General features: G+C 38.4%; 1 protein-coding gene across 10 annotated transcripts in view; it reads right to left on the bottom strand.

The window, feature by feature from the left end:
* Positions 1–13,245: 13,245 nt before the first annotated feature.
* Positions 13,246–22,833, bottom strand: part of ICE1 (interactor of little elongation complex ELL subunit 1) — a 34,972-nt gene continuing 25,384 nt past the window's right edge. For 5 of the 10 annotated variants that reach the window (XM_087766086.1, XM_087766036.1, XM_087766026.1 and 2 more), the window contains 5 exons: positions 19,964–20,124; positions 17,458–17,648; positions 15,928–16,034; positions 15,074–15,172; positions 13,246–14,155 (listed from right to left, as the gene is read on the bottom strand). In XM_087766086.1, coding sequence (XP_087622212.1) covers positions 13,974–14,155; positions 15,074–15,172; positions 15,928–16,034; positions 17,458–17,648; positions 19,964–20,124 — 740 coding nt within the window. In that variant the 3' untranslated portion in view covers positions 13,246–13,973. Of the gene's footprint in view, positions 14,156–15,073; positions 15,173–15,927; positions 16,035–17,457; positions 17,649–19,963; positions 20,125–22,833 lie in introns of those variants that run through there. The other 5 variants (XM_087766030.1, XM_087766049.1, XM_087766066.1 and 2 more) reach the window with 5 other exon arrangements.

Raw genomic sequence — 22,833 nt, 5'->3', positions numbered from 1 at the left:
GTGTCATCTGCAAACTTGCTGAGTGTGCACTCAATCCCACTGCCTATGTCATTGATGAAAATATTCAATAGTATTGGTCCCAATACGGACCCTTATGGGACACCACTCATTACTGGTTGCCACCTAGACATTGAGCCTTTGACTATAACTCTTTGGACGTAGTCATCCAGCCAGTTCCTTATTCATCTAACAGTCCATCTGTCAAACCCATATTTCTCCAATTTAGTGGCAAGAAGGTTGGGGGGCGGCATATCAAAGGCCTTACAGAAGTCAAGGTAGATGACATCTGTAGTTCTTGCCTTCTTTACCGATGCACAGTTTGCCCTTGGTGAAGCCATGTTGGCTGTCTCTAATTACCTCCCTGTCTTCCATATGTTTCAACATGTCTTCCAGGAGGATCCGCTCCATGATTTTACCAGGCACAGAAGTGAGGCTGACTAGTCAGTAGTTCCCTGGGTCCTCCTTTTCACCCTTTTTAATAATGGGTGTGATGTCTCCCTGTTTCCAGTCACTGGGGACTTCCCCTGACTGCCATAACTTTTCAAATATGATGGAGAGTGGCTGGGCAACTACATCAGCTGATTTCCTCAGGACCATGGGATGTATCTCATCAGGTCCCATGGATTTATTTATGTTCAGGTTCCTCAGGTAGTCTTGAACCTGATCTTCTCCTATGATGGGAAGGTCTTCATTCCCCCACTCCCTGCCTTGAAGTTCAGGGGCTTGAGGGATGTAGGAAGAGGGATTACCACTGAAAACTGAGGCAAAAAAATTGTTGAGTACCTCAGCCTTCTCCATGTTGGTTGTCACCAGCTCTCCTATCTTATTTACCAGGGTGGGTACATTTTCTATAATCTTCCTTTTCTGGCCAACACACCTGTAAAAGCCCTTATTATTCTTCGCATCCCTTGCCAAATTCAGCTCCAACTGAAGAGCTGTGCCTTAGCTTTCCTGATCCCATCCATACACGTCCAGGCAGCGTTCCTGTATTCTCCCCAGGATACATGTCCCTGCTTCTACTGCCTGTGCATTTCCTTCTTACACTTCCATTTGACCAGGGGGTCCTTACTCAGCCGTGCTGGTCTCCTGCTTTGCTTGCCCGATTTCTTACATATGGGAGTTGAGAACTCTTGTATTTTAAGAAAAATGTCCTTAAAAAGTGCCAGCTCTGATCAGCTCCTTTGTCCTGAAGGCAGTTTCCCAGGGGGTCCCATCCACTAATTCCTTAAACAACTGAAAGTTTGTGCTCCTAACATTCAGGGTTGTGACTCTACTCTTCACCTGGCCCATATCCCTCAAGACTGTGAATTCCACCAGGGCATGATCACTGCAGCCCAGGCTGCCACCAATTTTGACATCTCTAATTAGTTCTTCTGTGTTCGTGAGCAACAGGTCCAGTAACGCTTCTCTTCTGGTCAGGCTGTATATCACCTGGATTAAGAAATTATCCTTGACACACTCAATTTAATGCACTACTTTCATTCTTGTCTGGCTCTTGTGCTTAAAAGCTGAGAAAACCCCCTCGCATATTTCTAGACCACCTGAAATGGGCTATATTTGTATGTTTTCTCACCTCAGCTTGTTCCCTTCTCATTCATTTCCAGCTAAAGTTTGAAAGTTGCAATTTGACCTCTCCCAACCTGTTTAACACAAAGGGCTGTTTTGTTAGGCACTGTCTAGCTGTGTCAGACTTTTACCATATGGGATATTCCCAGAGCTAAAGCTAAACCGGGTGAGATGGTAATCACTTGACAAATTGACAAGCTAAAACCAGCACAGGCCAGGACAGTCCTGAGACCATGCACTGTCAGGTCAGTACAAAATCTGTGGCCTTTAATTAATCATGGCAAAAATCATGTTTACTAGGCTACACAGGCTGGGACTACAGCATCTCTAGTAAACTTACTGTACCTGAAGCAGAATGAAATAGATCTTTGCACAAAAAAATATCCTATTGCTTTTCTGTGGTATGTGAAAAATAGTGAAAGTTGTGGATGCTGCAGGTGGCAGATAATTGGGTGTATGTGTGTTCGTGTGTGAATTTCTGTTGTGGTTTAACCCCAGTTGGCAACCCAGTTGGGCACAAGCCCACTATTTGCTAGCTACAGCCAGTACAGGCTGCTTGTAGATTTTGATGAGACCTGGACTAAACCAAAGTGGCAAGTTCTGAATCATCTGATTAATAAAGAAATGAGGGGCAGAATCACCTATTAGGAAACTCATCACGAATTGTGTTTCTGTGCATAGATTTAGATTGGGAAACCAGGGGCTGGGGGCCTGCAAAGAAGAAGGTGAAGATCCTGGCTGGAGGAAAGATCCTGGAAGAGAGGGGAAGATCCTGGAAATGAGGGGAAGTTCCTAGAAATGGGGATTCATGTAGGCAAATGCTGGAGGATGCCCAGGGTCCTTGGCTCGTAATGCCAGTGACTGCAAGCAGCTGCACAGCATGAAACCAGCATAGCTTTCTGCCTGACTTTCCCAGACCAGCAGCAGTCTCCCTACTACGAAGGGAAGTCAGGACCTAGTGAATGTAACTTGGGGGGAAAGGGGAGAGGGACATAAGAGGGAGTGTGTGAAGCAATCAAGTAGAGTAAGAGCTCTGATCTTGTTTTTTCTTAAACGAACACCAATGTCCTGATTCACAATAAATTGTCATTTACTCTGTCTCACCTTTAACACCTTTGCACCTAATGGACTACATTACCTCACTAGCACAATGTAGGCCCTCTGCTCCTCTCTTGACTGTCCTGTACCCTATAGTCTAGGCAGCCTCTTCTGGGAACTTGGTGTCACAGGATTCTGTCTATGCTGCTGGTGCCTAACAAGAAGCTTACCTTGCTGCTCCTGCTGCTCCTACTTTTGCTGGTTTTGATCATGCTCTAGCAGCCTTTGAAGCTACCTAAGGCCCAAGTGGTGGCTGCTTTCTTCCTAGGGGGCAAGCACAGCTATGCTTCCTGGAAGCTCCACAGTGAATGGGTCAGGTACCTGATTCAGGACGCAGCAGTTTAGGCAGAGAGGAAATGATCATCAAGGCCTGATAACCACACTAGGCTGATGGAAGTAGTTAGGGCTGAAATCTTCGTCCTTGGCCTTCCCACTCCACTCATGATGGAGAAGATTTGGAAGACCACTTCCGACTGATGGAAAAAAAAAAGGGGATAATTGGCAGGGGGTGCAGAACTTCTGTCTGTAGAAGGCCACCGCTAGGGCTGTCTGCAAGGAGCTGCATTGCCAGGACTCCACTTTTTCTGCAAATCTATTCAGTTGGCTGATTCCCTCTGAAATCTCATTACCCCAACTCTAAGTGGCTGGAGAGCCACTTGTGATGTAGCTGCTTGCTATGTGCCTGTCCAGGAAGGTTAGAGTTCTTCTAAGAGTGGCACCAAGTTCTCTGACTGAGGAAGCCTGATGTGAGTCATCAGGACAGTGCTGGAGGACTGTGTCAAATGGCCATGTCAGAGGAGCACACTCTTCTGCTGCAGAGTTCAAAATGACCTAGGAAAAACTTAAGGTCATAGAATCATAGAATCATTAAGGTTGGAAAAGACCCTTAAGATCATCGACTCCAACCGTTAACCTAACACTGCCAAGGCCACCACTAAACCATGTCCTTAAGCACCACGTCTACCCTTCTTACCTCCAGGGATGGAGACTCAACCACTTCCCTGGGCAGCCTGTTCCAGTGCCTGACTACTCTTTCAGTGAAGAAGTTTTTCCTAATATCCAACCTAAACCTCCCCTGGCGCAGCCTGAGGCTGTTTCCTCTCGTCCTATCACTTGTTACTTGGGAGAAGAGACCGACCCCCACCTCACTACAACCTCCTTTCAGGTAGTTGTACAGAGCAATAAGGTCTCCCCTCAGCCTCCTTTTCTCCAAACTAAACAACCTCAGCTCCCTCAGCTGGTCCTCATAAGACTTGTGCTCTAGACCCTTCACCAGCTTCATTACCTGTCTTTGGACATGCTCCAGCACCTCAGTGTCCTTCTTGTGGGGCTCAAAACTGAACACGGTACTGAAGGTGCGGCCTCACCAGTGCCGAGTACAGGGGCACTATGACCTCCCTGGTCCTGCTGGCCACACTATTCCTGATACAAGCCAGGATGCCATTGGCCTTCTTGGCCACCTGAGCACACTGCTGGCTCATGTTCAGAATGCCATGAATCTCAGAATATTCTGTTGAATACTAAAATGGTTACCATTTATCTGCAAAATTTATTAAGTGTTTGAAGAGAATCGGTGAATCAGACTTTCTTTCTACATCTAAAGAAAATAAAACCATTTGGTTTTCCTGGGAAGATTTAAGATCATCTTACAAAACACTCTAACAACTCTCTCCATGGGGGTTGGAGAGGTGGTCTTGGATCCCGATGCATAGTAGTGGAGTTTCTCCCTGAATTAATGTTTCAAGTATACTGCATTACCCGCAATGTGCCCTAAGTGTCCTTAGTCTTAGGACTCAGTAGAGAATGCTTCATTGGTAATTAGTCTGCTCAAATTTTGCTGTTGTTTTCTGTGACCATTTTTGGCACTCACAATCTGCTTGTTCCAAACACTTCTGGACATGTTCACACCTCTTGATGACTAACTGGTTGTTTGCATAGTTTGGCTGTCTGTTTTTCTGAACACATTTCTTGTTGTTTGGGACAAGAGATTGGTTACATTTTACCTACTTCTAAAACAAAAAGTCGTTAGAGTTCATAGGCTTATGCTAACAGCTATGCTAACTAGGCTTAACTCATGCTAGCTGCTACATAATATGATAGAGAAAAAAATCTACCATAAGACCTAAGAAATTTAACTGTTTACAAAAGTTCAAAGATTTTTTTTCTTTAAAATCACAGGCTATTTAATTTTTATTACTTCGATTATCCTTCAGGATATAAAAAATGTAGACATAGATTGATTGATTTTTGTTAGATGTTCAGATCCTATATCATCCCAAGATGATATCCGTGACACTCATGCCACTCAAATTATTGAGTCCACCACAGACAAATCGACAAGTCAACAGCCTTGTTGTGATTGGCTTTATAATGAAAGAAATGGGCATAAAGGCCAAGGGTAGGTAGGATGAACATTAGAGGACTTGTCTGGAAAATGTACTGATATAATTTGGTCAGTGTGATTACAAATATTTGATAATACTCTTCGAAATTTACATTTTTTCCTGCAGCTCTACTGTCAATGCCATATTTGTATCTATATCACAAAATGGCTTGAGATTTTTTTCAAATGTATTAGGTGTGGCAAAAATACTGAATATGAACAGAATAAAGCCTGTATGTGTGGTTCTTTGAAAGACAGACCTCTATTTTTTTCATTAAATACTGCTTCATTAGCCTGTTGTTTTGTAAAACAAACGTGGCTGCAGAAGATACAGCCCTGATGGCCTGAAATCCCACACATCCAGCCAGATTCACTGAAAGATTCACTGAAAGATTCACACCTTTCATACTTCCATCACACTTTGCAGTTCAAAACACGTTCCATCTTTCACACGCATAGTTGCAGACTGCTTTTAGTGAAATGCTTGCTATATGAAGGTTAAGTGGGATTTTTTGGAAGGAAGCTTGATCTAATCCCTTTAAAGCTGTGACATCCTGATATGTGTGGATCGCAAAAGGCTTAACAGAGCCACATTGATGGCCTTTTTTGCCTTTGACTATTTATCATATGGTCTCCTGAGGAAACTGAACACAAATTTGTTCTCTAGCTTGTTTTCTAGACATGGTCTGTTTGTTATCAATGCTTTACTACCTCTGAAGGTTAAGCCACAATGAGAGGACAAACTTTACTATACAGACAATTTCCATCATTTGCCCTAAATAATAAAGAACAGAGAATTAATAACCAACTTAGGTATCAGAAATAAATTATTATATGCTATATATACATCTAAAAGCCTGTAAAAAATGGCTTTGTATTGCTCTGTGCTCTCATCAGAACTGAGTAACAGGTGTTGCAGAATAAACACACGCTCTGCTTCAGGGATTCAGGCCAGGCAGGAGCAGTTTTATTGCTATAGCTGTAGGAGAGAAGGCAGAGCAACAGAGGTTCAGCTCTCCATCCATACTGGCTTAAAAGAAAAAGTACTAGGGCATATACGCATTTACAGCAGGTATAAACAACTTTGTGAAGGAGCCTGATATGGCAGAGCAGTGTCTGCGCAGCAGGAAGCTTTGTCACAGCAGATATACCCCTCTGCTCCTGATAACTCAGAACCTGCAGTGCTGCCTGTGCATCTCCTCAACCATCCCCCTCTCACTTGTGACACTGCTGTGTCCTTGGCCGACCTTTAGGCCTGGTGAGTCCTGCTGCCACACAGTTACCTGTTGTGACGGAAGACAATTTCTCCCCCAGTGTTTGCTTGGTTAATGAATTTTTTTCCAATTTTTCTATTATTTATTTACATAATAAATGAATTATATATGCACATGAAATCATGAGTTCTATGTTTTTCTGCCCATCTAAATAACTTAAAGCATACTCATTCAGGGAAGAAGGCATTCACACTGCTTAACTGTGGGAATCTGACTTAGGTTGCTTGATGGAGAGACAAAGTGAAAGAAAAATCTGAGAATGTCAACCCTGAGAACCAGAGGGACACTGGAAGGGTGAGCATAACACCACAAAAAAATGATAGATACTAGGAAGGGCTCTTTCTTTGTGTAACAATCTTAACTGGACCATTGAGGCCTTTCCCCATTAATTTGAACTATGAGTGGGTATTATTGTAACTGGTCTAATACACTAACTAGAGTAAACTAACAGCACATTCTTGGTTCCATATACATGCCCATACAGGTAGTTGCATATATCTATATCTATATCTATATCTATATCTATATCTATATCTATATCTATATCTATATCTATCTATATATCTCCCCTTTGTCTCAACAAGAGTTTGTAACAGAAGGGAGAACAGACAACTTTAATTTACGAGGCATTCCCCCTGCAGCTCCCGTAAACAGGCAGTCATTTGGCTTGAAAAGTCTGTGAGCTCTGATGCCAGTCTGCTGAAGCTCAGCTCTGAACATGTCTATATCACTGGACTGAGGAGGTGGTAAGATAGCTTTAAGCTTTTTTTGGCTGTTATGGAAAACTTCAGTGTCTTTTACATAAATGAGTTGAAACTGACCATTGTTTTTACCTAGATGTTAAGATTAATTAGTGTTTCCAATTTGAAACTGGACACTGAATGAAACATTCCTGTTTCATACAATTTGTTTCTAAGTTATTCGTGAAAAGCCCTATGTTAAGTGGTGCTTTGAGCAAGAAATTAGTAAGTACAACATAAGTCTAGACAGGCCACAAACCAATGCTTGGATTCCAAGTACAGGCTTTAACACATTTTTTATTCTATGGTTAATGGATCCATTGTGCTGCACCACAAATAAAAAAAAAGGATAGTAATTTAGATACGGAAAAATGTAAAAAGTGAAAAAGAAATGAAGAATAAAACACTACCTGCAGTTTCTTATTGATGAAGAGAACTTCAAGCTTTATTTTCTATCATTTTCTACACAAAACTGAAATTGAAGTAGTTTTGAATATGTGGACAATCACAAGAAACTGTTTTGAGTTAAATAATTTTACCTAAAACAAGTTATGTGTATTTTATTAAAATAACATTACGTTCAGAATCCTCAGGGAGGCAGTGCTTGCTCTTCTTTGTACCTTCATGGCTAAGTCGTTGCCATTCATTTTCAATTCAGGGACTTTGTCTATATGCTGCCTACATGCTGGTTTACTTTTGGGCTTTAATATCAAGTGAATCACATAAAACCTCTGATGGGAAGTCCTACCAGCTTGCAGAGAAAACCTACCAAATCAGAAAATAATATGCCAGATCTAGACAGGCTGATAGCCTAAGAGGCATCCACCTCCTTATCTGTGCTCAAGTTTGTTATAAAGAAGGGGTATATGGAGGTCCAAAGAGACTCGGAACTTTATTAACATATGTAGGGATCTTGTCTTCAGGCAGAGATTTGCTATTGGGCCAATGTTCCAGCAGTGATACGAAGCAGCGTACTGATATCACACTACCATTGAAGCAATGAGCAATTACAAAATCTCAGAAGAGCCCTAAATGAACACTACACATTTGTCCCTAGCATGCTGAGATTTAAAAAAACAAACCCAAAACAAACAGGTTATTGCCTCTGCAATCAATAGAGAATCCACCATCATCAACAGCTCTCTGGAGCCAGGCTCATGGCTGTATGTGAAGACTGAGGAGACAGGTTGCACCAAGTACTGAGCTGTCTCCTACTTGATGCTTAAACCATGTCAGAATTCATTCTGTCCAAGCCAAAGAATGCCAACAAAATGAAGGTTTTTATTTAGAAAACCCAGGCCATTTTCAGCAGCAAACATTTAGACATCTCCAGGGTGATGTGGCAGCTCAAGAAATTTGAGCCATCTAAGACTAAAATTCAAAATAATCAAAACCCAGTCCATTTGCATAAATATTTCCCTTATTTTCTTTCTAACTCCCATTAAATACCTATTTCCTTCATGAAGCTCCAGAATGGTTTTTAAAAAAATTAAATTTAAAAAGTGCAAAAAGTAATTTCATAAAGTGAGTTGCATTAAGTTGAGTGCAATAGATGGGCTCAGAACACCCAAAAGCATTAACATTTTATGGATCTATAAAACCTTGTAAAATTAAACAAGGTTCAGAATTTTGCAGATGGAGACCTCAGCCTACTCAGTCCAATAACAGTGTCATTACAAAGCCTGTCTCTGAAGAATCCCTTTCTCTCTAATTTGCCAGTCTTTTGATAGTAATCTCTGACTTTTCTTAAAGACAAAAGTTAGGTAGAATGGGAAGAATGTGAAGCTGTATGGTGATATTCCAAACTGATTTAACCACCTAATTTGAGCTCCTTGAAAACAAATATTCAGGTTCTCTGATTGGTTTCCATTCATACATGCAATTTCATCAGTTTAAACTGAGGGTAGAACATGTAATTTCATTAGTCATTTCAAACTGGAAAACTTGTAACCGCTTTGGCCTTTTTAAAGTGTCTGTTTCAGCAATCCTTTTTGTTCAAAACAGACAGGTGAAAGCAGATGGTAGGAAAGACAATACATCAGTTTTAGAGGGTTTGATAAAATAACTAGAGCTTAATTTTAAACAATCTAGAGTCCAGACCTTTCTCTTTTATGATGACAAACCAAGAACTGATTCACACCAGAAAAGATTTGCTGCTATACCTAGACAGGTAGAATCACCCTGGAAAATACCCTAATGGTATAACAGGCCAACAAAAAAATGGTAGCATAGCTCAAAGATGCTGCTTTTTATAGAAACATGGTTTAAAAAAAGGTATATACGTCCAAAATTAGTATTCCAGCAAGGGATGACTGTATGACTGAGTGTACAGTGGCATACTTCTGCCAATACAGCATGCTAGGATACAGACACGCAGGAAAGAACTTTTAGTATAGAGGCAGCTATACAAGTAAAATAAATAAATATAATTTTTCCTAGAATAACTTATTCCAGCATCCTGTTCATCTATACAGAAACAGACATAAAGTTAAACTGCTCCCCAATATTTATGACAGGTTTCTTTTCCTGAAGTAGATACATGTCTGTCAGGGATTTTTCAAATACCTGATAATACAGCTATGAAGTCAGAAGCCTGCAGTACAGAATTGTCCTAATAAATACACAATTGCACGTTTACTGTCTCCTATATTTGGGTGGAGAGAAGTGCTAGAGCTGAGTGTTTTAAACGGAGATCAATTTTGATGGGTAGCATTTTGTCTCAAAGGGCCCTAGATTGCTGACGTTAATTTCTTAGCAGCTGAGGCACCTTTTCATGTCTTAGTTTAGGAATATGAGAGGGCATGGAGGAAGTGCAAACTTGAACGTTCTCTGATACATATAGTTTGGGACAGACCACGTGGTCAACATTCGTGTGAGAACACAAGAAAGCAAAAATCTGCAAATGGTGACAGAAATCTGAAAATCCCTGTTTTAACGGACTAGGTGTTTTACACAAAATAGGATTTTAGTATTTGGAACACATATCGAGATGAGAAATGTACTTATGCAATTTCTGATTCTGAGAATTATATAGAGAAAGTTTTCCATATGGTGAAAATTGCTGTACTTTCTTCACCTGTTTATGGACATCGGCATTTTACAGGTCTTTAAATACTGTAAATTTGACACTGTGTATGGGAGGTACAAGTATTATTTTTATACGAGTGATTAGTATTTAACAGAATCAAACACCTTCAGGTATTAATGATTCTGATTTTGCTTATTTAAATGCAGTTTGATTGGACAGGAGAGAGTAACAACAGAATTAAAATCAGGCTCACGTTCTGGCACACGAAAAAATTATTCTTACAGTCCTATTAGCAGAACAGAAGATTTTTCATGTAAATGGCTTTGTGGGTTTTTCTTTTTTGTTTTTTATTTTGTTTCCAAATTAGTATAGCTGTAGATTTTTGGTCTTGGAAAGCTCTGATATTTCCCCTGTGAATTTCATATACTTGAAATGTCAGTGTTTTATAAAAATTCTAAAGGCAACAGGATTTTCTGTTTGCTGTGAAGATTTTTGGGTTGGAATGTTTTTGCATTGAAACATCTGGGATCCTTTTCTCACGTTGTTCCTTTCTTTGTTTTCTTTTATTTGATCTATTTCCCATTAATTTTCTTTACCAGATTTTTTAACAATACTTTTATTGTCAACCTTTGCTTACTTTTGTCCTTCTTCCACTCCAGATATTCTGTGCTCATTTTAATGCAAGAAAGATAAGTAAAGGCTATACATAAAATCTGCATAGCCCTCACAATCACCAAAATGCCCAGTGTTCCAGACATCATACTGTTTCAACCTGAGGCAAATTAATTTCTACGTATCCTTATTGGAAGCCTTCTTGATAGACACCTGTATCAATGCCAGTTGTGCACAGGTATTACCAATACTGCTAGACATTTTTCATTTACTTAGTTGGCTGTGTTTAAACTCACTTAGGTCAATTTGATGTCCAGAATGCTAGCAGCTATATCTGCAACTGAAATCAACGGACACTTTGCTCTGCATGGTTTCATTTCAGAGGAAAGGACCTCTCAGAGGGCTAGGAGACTGCATTGGTAGTCAAGCTCTGATGAGGCACAAAAATCACAGTGCTGTCAACACCAGCTCTTTGCACCAGAGCTGACCATGCCAGCAGCACTGGCAGCAGAAATGAAGACAGAGTTGAATGCCCCAGACTACAGTACTAGCACAAAGCTGGAAATGGCTAAGGGCCAAGGCAGCACCAACAAAAAATCAACACTAATGCAACTGAAGCCATCACATCACTGGTGCTGGCAGAAATCAGTCTCATAAGGTTTTGCCTCAGGTGTGGCTGGAAGGAACAGCTGTCAGCAATGATTTTCTTGGTGCTGAAGGATGGCCTGAATAGCTAGGCATTAGTCTGTAGTAATTACCAAGGTCTCCAGAGAGGCAGTGTGCTGAAATCCAGAAAAAGCAGGTAAGAAGACTAGATGGCTTGTAAGGCACTTCTCCTTTGGTCTTCCTTAAGCTAGTAGCTTTCAAAGGCAGAATGATCTGGCACAGATAAAATGACCCAGCCTCCTGGATCTGAAGACCTAATCCTTCTGGCACAAAGCCCCACAACTTGGAAGCTACTATGCTTCATCGGTCATATAGAAGAGCAGTGGAATTTCTCAGGCATGTTGTTCTAAGCTGTGACAATACAAATATGCCTGGAATGAAAGTCATGTAATAGAACATGACTATCACAAGTGGTACAAAAAAGATGCTTTTGAAATCAAAATATAATCAAAAAGAGTTAGACACAAAGTATTGCAATTCAGTGAGGAAATGAGAAGAACTGAAGGTTTGGCGTATGTGTTACCCCTTATGTCATGCACAGAGCATAAAGAACATGGCAGCTACAGATACCGCAAAGACAGACTAACTCTGGTGGCAGAACTGAAGAATGGACGTGTGAACTAAGAACTTGCTTCTATAGATAAGCAATAGAGTGTAAAGCAATTTGATCAGAAACACAATATTTATATAATATTTTGTACAGATTGTGTAAATACACAAAATATACAATTTGTATTTTATAAAATATATGATTTTGCTATAAATTTTGAACTGTCAGTACCACCTATTCCAACCCAGAATTTTACATTTCCAATGAATATTTAGAGACATTAGTGAATTGATTTTACTTCTTAAGTGTCTTTATCAGGGAGTCTAGAATAGGAGGCATAAGATATAAGGGAGGTTCTTATAAAATTCCATTCACACCAAAACCAGCCAGTACGTTTTAAGACATTAATCTGAAGTAGATGTAAAAACAAACTGGCAAGGCAGAATAAGCTAAAGCTTGTGTCTAAATTAAAGTTAAAGTATGATGCTACAGGCATCAATACACAGGCAACATGAAAAGCAGCACATCCTGTCTGTTGAACACAGTAGTTCTAATCAAGCAGAACTGCAGGAAGGGGATGGCTTTTCTTTCTTTAATGAGCAACTCAGCATGCTGCAGAGCAGAACCTCCAGGAAACACAAGATCTGTCAACAAGAGCTGAGAGCCTGCAGCTCATGCAGCAACTCAGAAACTGTTGAGAGGACTAAGAAACGCAACTTGGTCCTCAGGTGCCAAAAAAGTTTACAAGAACCAGGAGAAATTGTAAAGTGCTTGCTGCAACTGAAAGATACTGAACTGACTGAAGAGAAGCCTGAAAGCATAGATGGGCCTGCAAGGACACAATGCGTAGGAGAAAGAATTAGGTGTAAACTGTATGTTGCCCGATTCACTCTGAGTTAAAAGATTTCATCATCCAAGTTCATAGCTGGCTTCAGCAGACTAAAAGCCTTTTGACCTTTTTACAATCAAAATAAAAAGGAAAGAAGACTGACACCACATCAGAGCTCTGGCGGAGTCTAAGTCCCACTACAATGAGAATCTGCATTAGCAAAGCTCGCCCCTTCATATGGTTATAAATCAGGGGGTGAAAATAGAAGTTTTCAATGGATTTTTAAAACTACCTCCCCAGTCATCCCCAAGGCATACCAGAAAATTCTGGAAAGATTCAATATACCCTCTTTCCAGTGGCCAGAACTGCAGTGTTATGGGCAGCTCATTCAGTGAAATGACCTCATAGGTAATTTCCTCCTGCCCTCCAAAGTAGTATTTATATAAGCTAGAAACAACAGTTCATTCTGTGTTATTTAAAAAGACCAACAAAAACACAATGGTGTTTGCTTCTTTTATTATGAAAGATACAAAACCACAGAGTGTAGTGAAGCTATCATTAGAAACGTGAACTTTTTTTGGAACCAACTTTCTATTTACATACACAGAATTCCCCAAGTGGAACAATATCAAATGTGAGACACATTATCAGAATATACCATATATACAAGTTCAGAGATTTAATATCTCTGTTACTCTATACATGATTGTTATACAAAAAGTCAATTCCTACCTGTCTTACACAAGTATTTTAAATTAAGCTTATGAGACTACTCAAGAAAGATAAAGCAGAATCTGGGCAAAGTTCTGCTATCTGAACAGTTACTTTATAAATATAGTACAAAATAATAGAGCCAGGTTTTCAGCCAGGCTCAATCTTCTGTTGTGTTAAATAGCCCATGCTCCAAATTGATGGAAGTAAAATAATGGAAACTATTACTGATTTTTATTGACATCAAACCAGAAATATCTCAGGAGTCAAAGATCCACTGGTTTTCAGATCACTGATCAGTTATTAGGAAAAGCAAGTCTTTGTATTTATTTTTGGAAAACTCTTCCCTCAAACAGAAAAGCCAAATAAAATACTTCAGCTTCCTTTGTGTGATCAGACATTCTGTTAAAAAACAAAAAAAAACAAACAACACACCACTTTGTATTGTTTTTAACTGGAACCAACTATTGCTTAGTAAAATAAGGCACTTCTTCCTTTAGATCACTTCCCTAGATTTTAGTTTAGTTCCATTTTACACAGAGAAGTGATTTCAGCTATGCCACTTGTGACAGCAAAAGGGATGTTGTTAAGAACTGTTGCTCTCCAAGCATGGATGGCCTCAACAATACCTTCTGGATTGCTTGAACCCAAGTCACACAGTGAATATATGGCTGCCAGCTGCACACCCCAGGGAACATCTGCAAAAAGTTAACATAAATCGGCTTACAGAAACTTTGATATGCAATAATATTTTTGGGAAACCTGAATCTAAAGAAACTATTAGTTCAAGAATTGGAATTAAAACACATCAACAATTGGGATGCCTAAAACCAGAAAGTAGCAAGATGACAAGCTGCACACATATTTTGCAACATCTCATTTTATACTAGCACTTTCCAGTTTTCAAAATTCAGCAGGTTTTCAGTATTCAAAGGGCATAAAAGATTTGAGCATCTAGTGATTTTAGTCTAGTTAAGGGTGATCAGACTTTTATGAAAACAGTCAGGTTTACACAGAGTCTGAAGCAGACATGGACATATACCACTTACTGAGAAGAACTTGAGACTGCAAGGAAGAGGAGCTATGCAAGTGGTTCAAATCAGCTCTCTAACATCAACCAGTACTTCACTGCAAAATGTACTTAACATCCACAATAACTTAGCAATATAGATCTTTGCTGCCCTAATTGTCTTGCTTTGTCTCAATCAGGAATTTGGACTGTCTTGCAACCCTCTTCCAATACAACAATCTTGCTAGTAGCAAGCTTCAGCATGAGCTGCTCAGGTAACAAATTAGCTATTACTGCTCAAGTCAAATCACCTTTTAATTTCTCTGAGGCAGCTGATATGCTGTTACATGAAGCAGTGTAATTCCAAGGTGGCTGAAACTATCTCAGAGTTGTTCTCTGTCTCAAACAGAGGGTAATACATATGCTTCATTAACTTCGGAAGAGAAAGGGACTCAAACTGAAAACTGTTTGTACTGCTATGCACTAACATAAAACCGCACAAGCAGGCTGTTTTGGCATGTGTGTCTCAATTTGTGTGTGTTTGGTTTACATTGGCAAAACTTCATATTGCAGATGTTACACTAAAGTTCATCGAAATAAACATTACCTTCCTCTTTTGCATGCTGTACAAACAGTCCAATTACAGAACTAATATTCTTCACCGCAGCAAGATATCCTTCCTTCAAACCTATTTGGCCCAATCGACCTGAAAGAAAAAGGGTTACTATGTATCTGACATTTAGACAGTTGACTTCCTAACTTTTAGACTTACTGATTGTCTGTTGAAGTATCAACAGAAAATGCAAATTTCAATTACAAAAATTAGTCATTCTTGTTACCATGTTGTCTTGAGAATAGTTGTCCTATTCTTTTTCTGACTAAAGACCCCAAAGCATTTTTCATCAGATTGATCCAACCTCCTGCAGGTTTACAATTTGTAAGTGTAAAACTCTCAAAGAATGCAAATTCTGTTTAACAACCAATATTGTATAGCCTACATACTGAAAATATCTATTGAAACCCAAAGTTTATCTGTTTACCTTGAATGCAAAGGTAAATCTAGCCCCCCAAATAAATGAATCTAACTTAAAATTGCAGGAAGAGGCATTAAGTTGCATATAAAACCTTATTTTATACACTTTGCTATAAAGCATATGTAGCTACAGATGATTTCATTTTAAATACATAAAACATGTTGGTATTTGTTATTGTGAAATCAGAGTAACATCTCTCAAAACTTAAGTACATGCTTACCACAGGCTGCCAAACAGAAAATATCTGCACAGGATTGTAAAAGTTTGGCTTTTAAGGTGAAAATCTTTGAAGCAATTGGGGGGGGGGGGGAAATCAAGATCAAAAAAAAAAGCAAAAATACTTAAATTCACTTTCCAGGCAGGCTGACACTTTCAAAGGACATACTTACACAAAGCAGAAGTTCAAGCAAGAATTTAGATTACTTACCAATTAGCCTGAGTGTCAATGCTATAACAGTATCAGGAATGGATTGAGCAGTTTCATGCCCCTTTCTCTTCTTTACCCATTTATCCATAGAAGGCCAAAGCACTTTGCTGTGAAAGACAAATGAATTTGAAAATCTGATACTGCATGAAGTGGTGGTACAATATTTATACAATAATGAATACAAATGGTTCTTCTGTTTACCATGTATTTCCATAACTCTACTCACATCTTTAGTTCACCTTCTAGGGACACTCACAATATTCCAAGCATCCACAAATCTGAGTCATGTAAAGAAGGTTTTAAACCCAAACAATCAAAGCTAACTTTCTGGAGGAATCATTCCTGTTCAGAATAGTATTCCTGTCCATCTTCCTGCAACACTGTGCCTCTCTACCTAAAGTCAAAAACTTACTCCACTGACTTCATACATGTATATGAAATTGTGTTACTTTCAAATGTCATGCTGAGATGTTATGCAAGCTTCTTATATGACTGAAATTTCAGTTTGCATGGTATAAGGAGGATCTGATGCTTGTTTTTAAACCTGAAAGGACCTGAGTTAAGACTTTTTTCATCCTTAAAATGATGCTAATACACCTAGTTACCTATTATCAGCACAACTCCACACAGACAATCAAATCTGTATGGCTTTAGTTAAAATGACATACCTTTCACTGAAGCTAATTTGTATCATTTTAAAAGTATTTCACTAAAAATAACTTCTTTACTATTTGAAAGCATGGAACCTGTATGACGATTGTAAGTTATTTGCATTTACTTTATACTCAATGATTACGTTATGTCATAGTTAAATGCCATATTTTTGGAGATTCTACTATGTTATGTAACCTCTACATAGAAAATAGGGGTTCTCAGATCAGTGCAGGTATCAAAATGAAGTATTTCAAACCAAGTTAAGTATGGCAGCAGTCCATGCACTGGATTATAGGGTTCAAAGAAAATTTAAGACAGTGAATCTAAGTATTATAATGATTTTAGAATTAAAATCAGGCTGAAATCAGGATAGTACACTAATGAGTATGGTTACATTTCACTTTCAGTGCTGAAGGAGTGCTATTTACACATCAAAAGTTCCACCCCCATTTCTAGTGATGGGGGGGAGAAGAATTCAACAATTAAGTTCAGAGGAAGACAATCAATCATTTTGCTTCATTGACAAACAATCCCTCTCAAAATCTTTCACAGTTCTCCACATATAGCTATTTTAAAAGGAATTCTTTATTAGAATGGTTCAAAGAGGGTTAATTTCTTGGACAAGTACCATAAAATCCTACATTTCCTCATTGATCCCTCATTCTATCTTAAAATAAGGCACATAAACACAGTAGTCTAGGCCTCATCAGGTTAAAACACCCTCATTTCTAAGTATCTATGCAATGTTTTATTACGTTAAAAGCTAAGTCATAATGTCTCAAGTTTTGGGGAAAAAAAAAAAACAAACCACCACCAAAACAAACCATGAAAAAAAATGCTCAGGAAAACATTTGAAAGAACTGCTTGCCACAATACCTTATAACATTGTCATGTGTCCAATCCCACTTCAGGTGAGAGCAGAGTAGATCAACAGCAAATATGTACTGCCAAGCATCTTCACTCAGATCTTCTCCGTATTGCTCACTCAGTTGAAATTCTACTTTTGGACATGACTGCATTTCTAAAAGCAGGTTTGAGACCATAATACCAGCATCTAAAGAGGAACTCTGGAATTTTAGAAGGTGAGTATCTTAATGTATGAAAAGTTACCAACCCAGAACCAAACTCTTTCTTTACATATATTTGATTCTGACTGTTCACAGCACCTTACACCATAAATTCAACTTTCGGTTTGACTTAACACAAACAAAAAGAGTACATAAACTTCTTCAACACTTTCTTGATGCTTTTATTAAAAGGGGAGTTTGGAAAAAAAAGAACCCAACAGAAACCACAAACCTTACGCTCACTCCCTTCTCTCCTCCTACAGTTTGGGAATTTTTGTTTCTTTCAGTGAAGCTTTAAGGTCAGAAGAGTAATTCCAATGCAAGAAGATTAGACTAATCCTGCTCACTTTCTAAGTTGTTTTTTTTTTTTTTTTTTCCTGATGATGAAATTTGTTACTGTTTATTGTTCATTAGGGGCTAATTTCCAAGCAAGTACTTTCAATAATTGAGGTAGTAATAACTGAAAACGTGTCATGTGAACCAATTCTGCTAATTAAATAGCTAGGGCAATCAAGGAAATTTAAAAACAAACATCCTCTGAATATCTGAAGTATTAAGCAAAAAGTCTAGGCTTATCACATAAACACAGTAGGTGTTCAGCATATCTTCTTAGTACAAAAGCTCATAAAACTGGCAAGTTCTGCAATGGTGCAAGTCACTAAAATGGCATACTTTGACCAAGAACTAAATACCCATTCTACATGAGCTTTACATTCGTAAGTGGAATAATCTTCTCATAAAATTGTATGTATAACAGACTGTCGACCACAATCCACTTGAAATTTGTCCCTGTATTTCCACCTAAGTAAAAAACATCTTACAGATAGGATGATGTCATCTGTTATCATCAATACAGAAATTCCTGAGTTCTTTCTCCCCAGCTGCAGCAGCTCTCATATTTCATAGAGATCCATAAAGAAAGCAGGTAGTATGAGTGCACAGAATTAATATTTCCAGGAACATTTACTGAGACATACTTATGTGCATCTCTATTGGCATGAGATTGAAAGCTGTAACCTAACAGAATGGAGAATACAAATTCTTTGCTAAACAGGGATTGCAGTACAGCATAACTCTGAATACCAGAGCTTAATGCTACATCACAACTGTGATTTAATCAAAAAAGAAACATATACAAATCCATGCCCTCTTAACTCACTCCACTGTAAACCTGCACTAAATCAGGAGTGGTTTAGGGGCTGTAATTCCAGTGGTACCATATTAAATTCAGAGCTAGCTTCAAATCTAAGAAAAAACAAACATCATGCTTTTTCCACTGGGTACAACACCTAAAGCTATGCTGACAGCAGTAAGCCTAGCTGCAGTCCCCAAGGCAGCTGTGGAGCAGCACGTTAGGATAGGGAATAGATGAGCTATGAATCAAGATGACTTTGTTCACTTGATATTTACAGAACTATAGCACTTCCACCAAGCCTGCCTGGCATTAATATGGGGTTTTCAAAACTACCGGGGCCCTAGCCTTCAAGCAAACGCACAAGCCTGTTACACAGACGCCTTCTCCAGAAGCGAAGTACCTCTGGCTTTCCATCTGCATGACATAAATTTGCTCCTACTAATATCAAGTGTGTCCCAATTTTTCCTTTTTGCAACATCCCTTTCAGGATGGTAATATGTGCCTGCTGAAAACTGACAGAAATTAAATTACTTGCCCAAGGGCTCAAAGACTTGAAGTCAAATCTCAAAAGTCCTTAGGTTCTTAACATTGGTCACCCTTCTTGTGCCATCACTGCAGTTTTGTACTGATCATGCTAACTGCTTATGAAATTAATAGGCTGGTTTTTTTGGTGATAAATGGATATTTATAGTCTACGTCACAGAAAGATCATGAGTAAAAAGAGGCAGGCTCATCTTGAAATTAACTGTGATACATAATTACCTATTAGAAAGAGAACTATGACAGGCAGACCAGCCCAGTACATATTAAAAAAAAAAAAACAACAAAACAAAACAAAACAAACACCTCAAAGAACAAAGTCACAGTTCCATAGAGGGACAGAATTCCCTAGTCCAAGAACACTCCAGTCAAAGTTTAAAAATAATGATTACTTTTAACGTTTAATAGAGAGATTAGTATTTAATAGGGAAAACAAGAAAAGTGTTGTGTTCTAGTAAGGTATAGACAATCACAGGAAAAAGGCCTGAAGCAGCATTACTTGTGCAATTGTACAGACTCTATGGGAGACTCACAGAGTATCTTCACACCCCTCATCAGAAGTAAGCTGCTTGATTTGACTCAGCCAGCAAAGCGACCAATGCAGACAAAAGCTGATACTGACAATGAAAGCAGACTTTACCTTTTCCCAGTTGAGATAAGCACTCAAACAGGCCAGCACCTCATTGCTTGCCCTCTGCCTGACAACTAATTGCACAGCTTTGTTAATTGCACCTTGGAAGACAAATATGTCAGACCATACATTTGTGATAAATAAAATCAATTTTTCTGAGTCTGGAAAGCCTGTGGAAAAAAAAGAACAAACTAAGTTTTTAACATTAAAAAACAACAAAAAATATATACTCAGGCATTAAAAGCTAGTACACTCTTCAGCAAGTAACTAGGAAAGAAGGCATATAAGTCACATAACAGCTGCAGCCCAGGGAAGGGGAGCCATACTTGGTCTTGGAGCACTGAAACTGGGTTCTTTTAGGATGAAATTAAACTGGAAGATGCACTCCAGAAGCCTACCTAATACACTCCAGTCACAAACAAGCACTCTGATCAATGGCTTAAACCAGAGCTAGTCCAAAAGAAAAAAATAATCCTGAGATGTGCAATAATGCTCTCAATAATCAGGTCTTCAGTACAAATCCACAGCACTTGCTAACACCTTGCACCCACACACCTACGAAATCCACATGAAAAAAAGAAAACAACTTTGCAAAGAACTTTCATGCAATTCAAATATGAAATCTGATATTGCTCAGCAATTTTCCCAGACTCCATCAGGGAAATGATAGATTATACAAGTTGTAGGTAAGCGTATATGAATGATGCATGTCAAAATTTGTAGTTCCATAGACACAAAATGTGTGCTACTGATACAGCTGAAGAAACCTCATTCATTAAATTAACTCACAGCAAGTATCTGACAACTGTATATCCACAACTATACGAATAAGAGAGGACAGAGTTCCAGGCCATCAAAGGGAAGCTAATACACCCTTCTGAACACCAAAGCAGAAATCTTCAAGGCAAAATATTAAGATAAAACATGAATGTGTAGACTGCAGGCAATAAAAAGTACATTGGAATAAGCAAGAAGTAGATATTACTGTCAAGCATGAAATGCAATTCTGCAACACATATGCCTGAAACACTACTGTCACTATAAAAAGCTACAAAAAACAATGAAAACTGAAAAGCTAAATGCGTCTTCCATCTTCACTTCAGCATACCTTCTACATTTTTAGAAAGATCTTAAGAACTAGAGAGCATATGAAAATACATCAAATCAAGAAGCTTTAATGGATTCGCTGAGCATAAAGAATTTACAGAGTTCTATCCGATGTCTTGGATGGACCTTCTCTACTCTGAAGTCTCTCATCACATAAGAATGAACTTTTTTTTGTCAGAACAAGGACTGTTGCTAAACTAGAATTATCTACATGCTGCAACTTGAATTGCCTACCCATGAATTTGGAACACTTAAAAGTGATGAGTAAGAGTTAAAGAGGCATCAAAAGAAGAAAACAAAAAAAGAAAAGAGGAGGGGAACAGAGGAGGGGAACAGAGGAGGGGTAAAAGGAAAAATAACCAGAGAAAGATAACATTCAATTTATAGTCATTTAAGGCAGAATACCTGAAACGAGAACAGGAAAAAAGGATGGACAAGAAGTCAAGAGAACAGATGATGCAAGTCTAATGAGGTAGTGCTGACTGACTGTAGTCAATTTGGCAACTGTGTAGCTGGAACATAGCTCACACTTTCGTTGCCATAATTCTGATGGGAATTAATACATGAAACTACATGAAAGAGAAAACCCTAAAATGAATGCATTGTAATCAAATAAAAATAAACAAATTAAAAAAAAAAAAAAACAGCCCATAAGATGTGTTGATAGCTGTTCACACTCAAAAGATAACAATAAAACCACAGAACAACCACAACAGGAATTTATGCAATTCAAAGTACAGAACAGAAAAACATTCAACAAAAATACGCATTTAGCTACTGAAGTTTGGATCTTACCCAGAAAAAGAAAGGAAAAAAAGAAGAATGTTTAATATTTGAACGAGCCCAGAAAAAGTCAAAGTACCAAGGTACTGCAAAACAAAAGGCTTAATTGTTAATTTAGACTAAGAAAAGATATCTGACAAGTAATAGTTTCTGACATGGTGCAGTATTAAAACTATTAACAAGAAAAAAAGTGAAAGGAGAGTTATGATGGACTGCACGAAGGACAGAAAACAGATAAGAAAACAGGAATTCCAAAAAGAACCCAAGCAAAAAAAAACCCAAACAAAAATATCCCAACCCAACAAAAAAAAGATAATTAAGACAAAATAAAATCACAATCCTTAATAAGATAAAAGAAAGAAAAAAGAAAAAAGATAGGAATGATATGTGGAAGATAGCCACTAATTGAAGCAATCAAAAGTTGTAGCATTTTGCTCCTCAGTGCTCTCAAAGTTTATTTTATTTTAATTTGAAACATAGATAACAGTATACTGCTTTGAGCCCTGGAGGGCTCGGTATTTTCAAACTAAGTGAAGTCCTTCCAGAACAAAGACAGACTCTTAATTAGTACAGTCATTGTATGTATTACCTTTGTTACCGGAAACAAAAGGAAGGGGGGAAGAGGAGGGGAACCAAAATGAAAAAAACTCTCAACCAAGCGAGACTTTGGATAATGGGAAGTAATTAAACTTTAAGCAAGATATGTTGTACAAATGCACTGGTTTTGATCAAGGTATTGTCCAACTCCTGACACTATTTTAAGCCGCTACATGTTTTTAAATCACACTTGCTTTATGAATCAATGCTTACTCAGTTAATATAAGAAAATACTAATGAGCAAAAAGTACAAAATTCCCTGGAATCACATTATCATTTTGGAGATGGTGGGGCAAAAATGAAAGCACAGAGGATCCTAAATAAAATATTTGGAAAAATGAGTAGACTACTAAGAGCCCAGGTCATCACCAAACTGAGACACAGATGTGGAG

This window comes from Nipponia nippon, unplaced genomic scaffold, assembly GCF_047370975.1.
Source record: "Nipponia nippon isolate SJK-2023a ecotype South Korea unplaced genomic scaffold, ASM4737097v1 scaffold_1, whole genome shotgun sequence".
Taxonomy (NCBI): Eukaryota; Metazoa; Chordata; class Aves; order Pelecaniformes; family Threskiornithidae; genus Nipponia; species Nipponia nippon.
This window is presented reverse-complemented; position numbering and strand designations above follow the sequence as displayed.